The sequence below is a fragment of the Leucopleurus acutus genome (genome assembly GCF_964270905.1).
Source record: "Leucopleurus acutus genome assembly, chromosome: 11".
Lineage (NCBI taxonomy): Eukaryota > Metazoa > Chordata > Mammalia > Artiodactyla > Delphinidae > Leucopleurus > Leucopleurus acutus.
The window spans coordinates 102233249-102243425 of record NC_139152.1 but is presented as its reverse complement, the minus strand read 5'-3'; the positions used below and the strand labels follow the sequence as shown (position 1 = coordinate 102243425).

At 62.5% G+C, this 10177-nt stretch overlaps 1 protein-coding gene across 1 annotated transcript in view; it reads right to left on the bottom strand.

Moving 5' to 3' along the window:
* Positions 1 to 221: 221 nt before the first annotated feature.
* TAFA5 (TAFA chemokine like family member 5) overlaps positions 222 to 10177 on the bottom strand; it is a gene marked incomplete at both ends in the record, with an annotated part of 161998 nt that continues 152042 nt past the window's right edge. The window contains 3 exons of the mRNA XM_082850477.1: positions 222 to 266; positions 395 to 553; positions 763 to 890. Of these exons, the coding sequence (XP_082706603.1) occupies positions 222 to 266; positions 395 to 553; positions 763 to 890 (332 nt within the window). The remainder of the gene's footprint in view (positions 267 to 394; positions 554 to 762; positions 891 to 10177) is intronic.

The following is a 10177-nucleotide window of genomic DNA, read 5'->3' as shown; positions in this document are numbered from 1 at the left end:
CAGAACCGTCCCTGTGGCCCCGGCCAGGCAGCCCCGCTCCCCTGGCCCACACCATCCCAGCCTGTGCTTAATGAGTTTTCCTTTGGGAAAGGAATCTCAGAGCAAAGAGCCCCAAAGCCACTTTGCCGCCCTCTGCCTCCCAGCCTGCGGGAGACCAGCCTGGGGAGCCCAGAGTCCACAACTGTCCCTCTCGGTGGGATCCAGGAGGGACAGAGGCACCCTCAGGGGCTCTCGGGGTCTGTGCTGCAAACAGCCACCATGCCTGCCTGGGGGGCGAGGGGATGGCCTGGACGAGGCCCACGGCCCCTCCCCAATCCTTTTGCTTTAAAGGCCCTTCGTTCCGAGGCCCTTCTGTGGGTTCTAACCTTCCCCCCCAGCCTGGAGCTGGGAGTACATCGCCCAGAAACAGGACAACTTCACCGGCAATGTCGTGTGGGCTGACCGGCCTGGAGGGGGGTCTGTCCAGCCTCTCGGGCCGCTGGGCACTCAGTGACCGTGTGATGGGTCTGAGCAGCCCGAGGACATACTGATCCGGCCGCAGAGCAGGGAGGTTCTGGAGGAGGCGGGGTTGGCAGGCTGTCTGTCCGTCCTGTCATCGTGCGTGTGGGGTGCACCCCGCCCCAGTGTGCTCTGCTGCCTGAGGCTCCCGCACCCCCCGCATTTGTCCGTCCTGTCATCGCGCGTGTGGGGTGCACCCCGCCCCAGTGTGCTCTGCTGCCTGAGGCCCCCGCACCCCCCGCACAGCCAACGCCGCGCACCTACCGTGGTGGTCTTTATCCGCCCGCCGGGCTGCGTGCACGTCCAGCCTGACCGGTTGATCAACAAGTCACAGCCTTCCCCCTCCAGACAAGGGAGCATGTCACACCACTGCTTTGTTTTGATGATTCGTGCTGCGGAGAGAAGAGAGAGCTGTCAGCGCTGGCCTGGGGCTTGAGCCGTACCTACGCAGCCCGATTCCCGGCACCGGAATTCAGGGACGGGACGGTCCAGTGGGCAGCGCCTGGTGTCAATCAGGGTGGCCTGGCCAGACTGCTGCCCCCTCCCTGGCCTCGCAGTCAATCGCTCACTGCCCACCACCAGCTCTGCCATTGGCCACTCAGTAAGTAGTGACTGAGGGCGCTGGGGACAGTTTCAAGGACCTCCCTTCCCGGAGGCAACAATGTACTTCTCTCCTTTGTCTGGAATCTGCGTGGGAGCCAGAAAGGACAGCAGTGGGCGGGGGTGGGGGTAGGTCTCCCGGTCAGGACCCCCCTCAGATGCAGTGGGGACTGCCCGACTGCAGGCCGCAATCCTGGGGCCTGGGTGGGTGCTAGGAGGGAGGTGGGCAGGGGGAGGGTGGGGACTCCTGGCAGATCGTACGGAGGCCACGGCCCTCCAGGGGCCTCATCCACAAAGGGGACCCCTCCCCCCGAGGACGTCCCAGGGCTGGTGACATCAGGACTCGAGTCCTTGTCATTGTCAGATGGGGTGGGGAAGATAGACCCCGTGGCCGCTAAGCACTGATGACTCCAAACCCACGCTTCCGGGCAGATGGGGGCTGCGTCCCTCTCTTCCTGGGGAACCCACCACCTTTCTGTGGCAGTGGCGGGAGGGCCTGGGAACCCATATGTGACGGAGACCCTGGAAGGAGGGACTCTGTGATGGAGAGAACACCGACTGTATGCATGGGACTGTTCAAGGAACCTGGGAACTACGGGTCGTTTTGAATTAGGACGGAGTGATGCGCGTCCTTTTAAAGCAGGTTCGACTGCTTTGGCGGCTGCAGCGGCCCCCACGGCCCCACCCTGCTCTTCCTGCATCTTGAAATTCTTAATAACTTTTAAAGGGTCCCAGCATTTCCACTTTGCATGCGGGCCGCCAATCACACCACCAGTCCTGCAGGCGGTGACTGTCCCTACAAAGGCGATAGGGGACCTGGGAGGGGCCTCACCCCGTGGGGGCCTGGGCCTTGGGGGCCCTGCAGGGGAGGGTGACTCGGTGAGTCTTAACAAAGGGTGGGCTGGGAGGTGGTCTGGAAAACAGACAAGGATGGCCTCCCAGGTGACCCCTTGCTGCCAATTCTGACAAAGAAGCGGGAGCTGCCTGAGCGCAGCGGGGAGTGTCCTGGGATCGATGGGCAGGCAGAGGGCCCTGTGGGTAGTGTGCTGCCCACCTGACCCACACCAAGCATCTCTCTACCCACAGCCAGCTGGTCATCCTGAGACCGGCTCCTTTCTAGGCCGAGCTACGGACGGAGCTGTGACCCCCGCCCCCTGCAGTCGCAGGATGAAGTCCTGACCCCAGAGTGGCTGGACTTGGAAACAGGGCCTTTACAGAAGTACCTGAGGTTAAATGAGGTCATAAGGGTGGGGCCTCACCCCACAGCATTGGTGCCCTTATAGGAACTGACCTCAGAGAGCTCAGCCTCTCCCACGTGGGATGCAGTGCAGGCGGCGGTCTGTGGGCCAGGAGGGGGTCCCCACCAGTCAGCCGCACCTGCATCGCAACCTCCTCGCCTCTGGACTTCGAGAAAATGAATTTCTGCTGTTCGAGACCTACAGCCTATGGTGCTTTGTGACCGCAGCCTGAGCTAAGATGGCCCGGAAGACCTCACAGTGCAGAAATGCCCCGCAGCCAACCGAAGTCAGAGCGGAAAAACACTCCAGCCGAGCGTCAGCGTGGTTCCCACGGAAGAGGAGACGCGGCTCTGCTCTCACGGCAGGTGTCGGGGACGGGCCCTCTCGCTGCCCAGAAACGTCTCTAGGCCACGGCAGGCCCGGCTCCAGCCGCGCCTTGTGCTCCACGTGGCCCTGTCAGGACCCGCGGGCCACAGGCGGCTGCATTCCCCAGCACATCCCCTCGGGACTCTTCCTCATCCGCTCATCGTTCCGGCAGAAGTCCCCGGAGCAGCCCCGCCGTCCCTGGTGCACCATTTTGGTGACAGTAAATGACAACACAAAAACCTCATCGCACACCAACAAATGCAAACCGTAAACCCATGAGGCAGCGACAGGATTGCAATACACACCCCGCCGAGCCCCGGAAACCCTGTGTGCGTGGCTTAGAGACGGTCATGACGAATTAAAGAAAGAAGGGAGGGTTTCTCTGGGGTCATCCAGGACAGACGGCGTGGGAAGAGGCTCAAGAGTGGCTAAAAAAAATCTGGACCTGTGCTCCTGTCTGTCTCCTGGGCTGCACCCAGGGAAATGCTGTCAGCGTACTGTGCCTGTCACCACGGGGCGGGGGGACCCAGACCCCAGCTGTGCCCAGGGAGCGGAGGCAAGAGCAGGAACGTGGCCTCCTCAGGTGACAGACCTGCCCTCAGATGCAAGAGGGAAATGCAGTTCTGGAGGCAGGGAGGCCGAGGCGAGGCCCCATACAGAGATACTGGAGCCCAGAAGGGCACTGGCCCAGACCAGCGGGGCAGGGCAGCATGGGCCACGTCAGAGGCCTGGTTCTGATACCCACGCTTCCCTGGCTAGCCTGCAGGACAAGACAGCAGAGGAGGGAAGGGTTCAATCCTGCACTGCTGTGCCAGCAGAGGACGAGCCAGCAGTGCTTCCCGTGGGCTCCGTCCTCCCCGGGAAGCTTGGCGACCAAGGGGACAGAGAAGAAGCTGCAAGTGGAGTACCTGGCCCAGGGATTGGCCCGTCCATGTGTAAAACACACACCCTTCATGGTCAGGTGAGGAAATAAGCCACTCTTGGCCACCGACCGTGGGGCTAGAGACGGGAGACGGACACTGGAGAGACCGAGCCAGCCTCCAAGCATGCACGGGGCTGGGATGCCGGCGGGTCTCCTGAGGCTCCGCCCCCGGCCGCAGCTCAGCTGCGCTCCAGGCCCCTGGTCGAGGACACGGGCCGGTTCCTTCCCCTTCCCCAAAGCACGGGGCGTGTCACCAAGCCTTCATCCCTCTGCTCTGTCCCACACGCAGTGCTGAGAGGCGGGGCGACGGCGGTGGGGGAATACGCACCCCCCATTCTCCTGGGGGGAGCCCCACAAACATAACGGGACAACATGTGAGGGTCAGTCAAGAAGAGGGAGGAAAGCTTGAGGGGCAGGGCCCACAGAGCCTGGCCACACACGTTCACACACACGTACACACGTGTGCACATGCACAGGAATGCAGAGGTCACACATGCCCACGTGCAGACACATGCACACACGTAAACACCCACAAAGGCATGCACACCACACCCACACGTGTGAAACAGCACACACGTGTACACCACGGACATACACACAGATACGTGCACACGTTCACAGGCACGCTCACTGCCATACTTGTGGGACCACTTCATGGGCTGGCCTGGCGCACAGCAGTCGTGTGGGTGTGTCTGCAAAACAAACAGGCAGACCTGCTGCCTGGCCCCCGCCCTGTCCCCACCTGGCGCGGTGGCCCGGGCGTGCGGGTGCCGGCCCTGAGGAGGGCACTGGCCGGCCAGGCTGATCACTCAGCGCCTTTCGTTGGCCGCGGGAGCTTGGCTCACTCAGCCCCAGCCCACTTCCTGCTGGGGGCGGACGGAGGCGCAGGGCTGGGCCACCACGTCCCAGGGACAAAGGGGCCTTTCGTGCCCACACGTCACCACCTCCTCTCCTCTGGCCCCAGCGTTGTGGCAGCTCCCAGCGGGGGAGGGCATCACCCAGGGCTGGGGGTGCTGAGGGGGCAGAGGGATGGCAGCTGACGGATGTGGACAGCGGTCCAGCCTGTTCCTGTGTCACAACCACGGGGCCCTCGGCCCGTGCAGGCCAGGGGCGTGGATCTCCCGCTGGCCACGCGCCCAGTGCCTGTCCCGGGCCTCGGGGCCCAGCGTGGACCAGCTCTGCAAGCTCGAGCCTCTGAGAGGAAGCGGAAGCCCTGGGACCCGGCCTGGCCCACACGCCTCTCCCTCCGCCTCGCACGTACACACGCCCACACGCACACACATCCACCGTGTGCACGTGTGGACGTCGGCCTGCAGGGTCCCCATCTCTCCAGCAGCCAGTGCTGGGGCCTTGGGATGGAGAGGCTGGGTCCCTTCTCTCCGAATCCCCCTCTGCGAGGACACCCGGGTGATTCCAGGTCCGGAGGGGCTCATTCCCGGCTGCCGCCCCCCAAGGAAGCCGCCCCTGCAGCCCAGCTGCTCGTGACGGACGGACAGAAGGCCTCTCGGGACACAGAGGGCGCCGGGCCAAGCTCTCAGGCAGGCAGGGGCCTGGTGGCTGGGAGGGGTGCAGGGCAGGGCCCAGGGCGTCCAGGGGGCTGAGAAGGCCTCTCGGGACACAGAGGGCGCCGGGCCAAGCTCTCAGGCAGGCAGGGGCCTGGTGGCTGGGAGGGGAGCAGGGCAGGGCCCAGGGCGTCCAGGGGGCTGAGAAGCGGGGGGCCCGGCAGGGGTGCAGGTCCTGGACACGATCGGACTGCTTCAGGTGGGTCTGGGTCAATCGACTGAAGGGCCAACTTGCCAAAATTGTGGGGCAAACTGTGCCTGGAGTCGAAGACACATCCTGGCAGCTTCAGGGTGACAAGGGCCACAGAAGGGGGCTGTGGGGACACAGCCAAGAGGAGACGGAGTGATGTGCATTCAGGGGACAGGACGGCTCTTCCCAGGTGAGCAGGGCGGCGCTGCAGCCCACGAAGAACCCAGGAGGACCCTCACGACAGGTGCGCTCACCAGGGGTCCTAACAGGGACATAGCTCATCTGCCTTGGGGCCCTGCCTGGGGGACCAGCTCCTTCCTCCTTAAGAGACAGAAGGAGCCCGGCCCCTGTGGTCCCCACTCTGAAAACCAGCCACCTGGCATCAGAGGGATTCCAGGCTAAATTCACTCAGATCTGACAGCCAGCGGAGGGAGGCTGAGCTCACTTACACCCCAAAAAGCTAATGGTGCTTTACATGTGCAATTTCTCAGGAGCCTGCAAAACCTTCAGAGCTGGTCTCCAACAGCGGAGACCAGCAGCATCTTTCTCCGGAAGGCCCATGAGACAAAGCTGTTTTTCTTATCTGCTCACACTTCCTGAGCCCTTGCCCTCACCAGGCCCCGTGAGGGCCTCTGGCTGGCTTAGCCCTGGAGCTGCAGTGTCCACCCTCCAGGGCCAATGCTCTGGAATTTTCCATCTCGGGAAAAAGATGACCCACGTGAGGCAGGGAAAACGTGGGAAGGGCCAGGACGGAAGGCAGAAGCTGGAGGGCCTCAGAGTTCAGACTTGCCCTGTTCAAAGGGGACACTTAGCGCTGTGGCTTCTCCCCGGTGCTCTCCTCGACTGGGCTAAGCACCCCTATTGATTCCTTTCAACCTTCCTGCTCAGCATCCCGAGGAGGTACAGAGGGTCTGAGTGGACCCCAGTTCAATCAGCTCACCAGCCACGGGAGCCTCCTACGGCCAAGAGCCTGTGTGCCCAGCTGTTGATCCTGTGTGTGTGTGTGTACATGTGTGCGTGTGTGCACACACCTGTATGTTGTGTGCGCAGGTGCACGCACAAATATTTGTGTGTGGGTATGTCCCCGTGTGACGTCTGAAATTCTATTCTAGTGACTGAGCCGCACATGTGTGGGGACCCTGCCGCCAGCAACACCCTCTCCCCACCGTGGTGCCCATGACGCCGGGACACCCTCTTTGTTTACCAGCACAAACAAGCTCCAAAGATGTGGAAGCGCAGAAACACGCCCCTGCACGATGCCCTCGCCCACCCCCCAAACCTAAGGATGGGACAACAGGACGACCTTGAAGCCGTCCGGGGTCTGGTGGACAGCACGCCTGCTCAGACAGCAACGGCAGCGGCCAGCGCGCTGCTCGCTTGCGTCTGGACAGATGGACGGGGGTCGCGGAGACCATCTCGCTCCGCTCAACGCCTGCGCCCTTTGCTCCTCGTAAATTGCATGGGTCCCTTCGGAATAAACTGTTTCTTCATTTCCATTAACACGAGTCTGCTTACTTTACTGAACAGCTTGGAAAAATGAGTCGTCCAGAACAAAACCAGTGGGATTCCAGAAATCTCCGGCCACATTCTCAGATACAGCCATAAATGGACCCTGTCCGTCGCAGACGGGGAGGCCACTGTCTCTGGAAGCATCTGACCCAGAGGTATCTGTCCCCAAAGTCCCCCGGATCTTGCTGGTGACAGAGGGGTGAGGCCACATCCACACCCTTGAGGAGAGGGGCGGCTGGCATTTAATATAAGCATATAGATATTAATTACACACACACACGGGACTCAAATATAACTGGGATGTATCAAGGGTTCTGGAAGAATCTATCGCGTGAAGGGCTGACACAGGCCCTGAGGATGTAGTCCATTTGCTACTGCTGCAGGGAACGTTTCGAGGACCCCAGGAGGGCCCTGGGCTCCCATCTCTGTGCTCCTCAGGATGGCACGTCGAGGCCCCTCCCAGGAGCAGTTACCGGCGGAGGCAGGAAGGCCCGTGGGGCTGGGAGGTCAGAGGGCACCCTGGGTAGCCCCCGAGCTATCCTTAGAGGACCTTCCCGGCAACAGCCACTCTCATGCCGTCCCTCCCTGGCAGCCTGGCCCCGGGGACGGGAGGAAGCAGAGGTGTAGCGCTCTGGAGGAGGGCACAGCGATGGTGGGAGGGCAGGTGAGCCCACGGGAGGCCCCGCAAGGCCTGGGGAGGGCCGGCAGCTGTGTGGAGATGACCCAGCACACCTGGGCCTCCCTGCCTGGCGGGCTCTGGTCTCCCCCTGACCCAACCAGGCGATCGGTGGCCTTGGGCTTGGGAAAACGCAAACAACCGGAGCATCTGCTGGGACACCCCATGATTCCGGGAGAAATCCACTTTGCCCTTACACACCCAGGGGAAGCTTCTGCATTTTACAGACTCCCATTTGAAACGTCAATGCCCAAACACACCAGGTGAGCACACCTGGCGGGACTGAGCAGGCCAGGTGGCTCCTGGGGGCTCTGAACCAAGCTGCTGGGCCGTGCAGGCAGCTGCCGGCCATGGGGACCGGCTTGCTAATCCTCACGGGGAGTCCTGTGCTCCTTTATCGATAGACTGACTATTGGTTGTTACTTACGAGGAATCAGTTCGCCTGATCTTCACATCACACATGGGGACAAGGAAGCTCAGAGAGGTTAGGAGATTTCCACATTCACACAGCAGCCGGAAGGGGACGATGCGAGGGCTTGAGCCCGGCCAGCCTGACCAGGGTCCCCCACGCTCCCTGATTCCACGCGGCCGTGCACAGGAACGGGCTCCCAGAGGCAGCAAGAGGATACGCAGGCAGGGCCCGGCCGGCAGGAGAAACCGTGGCTCGACCAGGGAGGAGAGGAGGCCAGGGTGGCGTCTGGAGCTCGAGCCCTTGGGGTCCGAGTCCCCGTGTGCCGCTGCTCACAGCTGGGCCCTCGGGTCAGGCGCCTGCCCTCTCTGTGCCTCGGTTTTCTCACCTGTGGATGGGATGAAGGCCGCTGTGTCGGGGCAGGGTAGGGCGCTGATGCAAGGACAGAGCTGATGTAAGAGCCAGTCAGAACGGCCGCGGCTGAGGGAAGCCCCCGCCCCACCACTGTTCATTCTCTCAGCATCATTATGGGCTAGGACGGCGCAAGGGATGCTGGGGCGCGAAATGCGCGTGTCCCCCAGCACCAGCTGCTCTGCTACAGGCTGGTGGCTGGCCCTGCAGTTGGTGTGGGACACAGGCCTTCGGTCCCAGCATCCTGAGCTCTGGAGGCCAGCAAGGGACAGCACAACCACACCGAGGACCAGTGCCAGGGCCACTGAGGGGACAGGGAGGTGACCCTCCCCTGGGGCAGCCCCAGCCCCCAGACTCTGTTAAAGGGCCCTTGTGTAGCCGCCGCCTGCCCCGTCCTTCTCCATCTCCGGGTCCGCTAGGCCCTCCACGCTGCTCCACAGCTACACCCCCAGCTGCACGGGACCAACTCAGGCTCCTGTGGTCCACCATGCTGTCCCGAGACGGGCATCTCCGCTGTTTGCGCTTTCCAGCTCAGCTGTGCTATCAACATGCCTTTCGTCTTCTTTTGAATTATCTTCTCAGGACATATTTCCGGGAGAGGAATTACGGAGTCAGAGGGTCTGAGCATCTCCACGGCCCTGGACGCATCCCGCCAGGCTGCCCGCCAAGTGGATCAGACCCCGACCACGGCCAATCATGTGTCCTCAGTCATCTGCCCCCAGGGGAGTTGGCACCGGGTCCCGTCCTGCAGGCGACTCTGTGACCATCAGTAGGTGGGTCAGAGGGCAGCTTTCCGACAGTCTTGGGCCTGAATAACTCTCTCCTACAGACATTTATTCTGTGCACGTTAGGCCAGTGAGCCTGCGTTCTGAGAGCTGCAGGTAGAGATGGCATTTCCCGTCCTCCCTGGAGAAGCTGCTCCGTCCCCGAGACGCCCCAGGCCGGAGTCACAGTGCTCTGGAGGAGGGGCGGGGTCTCAGCAGCGGCCACGGGAGACTCCAGGAGGCCTGGGTGGTGGCTTGTCCCAGCCCCTCTCTGTCCCCAGAAGCATCTGGCAGGTAGAGGATGGATGGGGTCCTGGGGCTCCCACCGCGCTGGACCCACAAGACCACCCAGCAGCAGCCCAGCCCCCGAGGGGCCTCCAAGCTGGCTCCAGAGGCCTGGCTGTCAGCTCTGGGCTGCTCTGGCCTGGGACCGGCTGGGTCTGCAGTCAGCAGCCCGGGGACAGGGAGCTGCTTCCCATTCTGACGCGCCGGGGCTGTGCTCCGCCTACAGCCCCCTGCCGCCCCCCACAGGGCTGTCTAACATAGACACAGGTATACGTCTATTCACGCGTGTATTAGGAGCTTCCACGTGCTCACACGTTTTGCTTGGTTCCCCATAATCAGAGTACACTGCACGCACGTGTCTGCCCTACCTGCGATTTCAGGGAGGGCTGTGCTGACATTCGTCAGTTTATAGGGTTAGCTTCATCCCCTCAACCTCCCCCCAGCACCAGGCTGTGCCGACCCCTCTTGTAGGAACTGGGTACATAGAATGGCCTCCAACGGTCCCAAAATATGCTTCGGGGCTTTGCCATAGCTGATTGCAGCGGACAGCCGGGAAGGGGGGCCTGTGACGGCAGCGGGGCCTTGAATCACAGCAGCTCCTGGCTGCCCACCTGTGTTCCGGGGGCCCCAGACGTCCCAGCTGAGAGCGTGGTGTGGATTCTCACAGCAGCCTCAGACGGGCACAGGGCCGTGGGGAGAAGGAACACAGACCCTGAAGTCCCGGTAAGGAGCTGCCCGGGTAGAGGG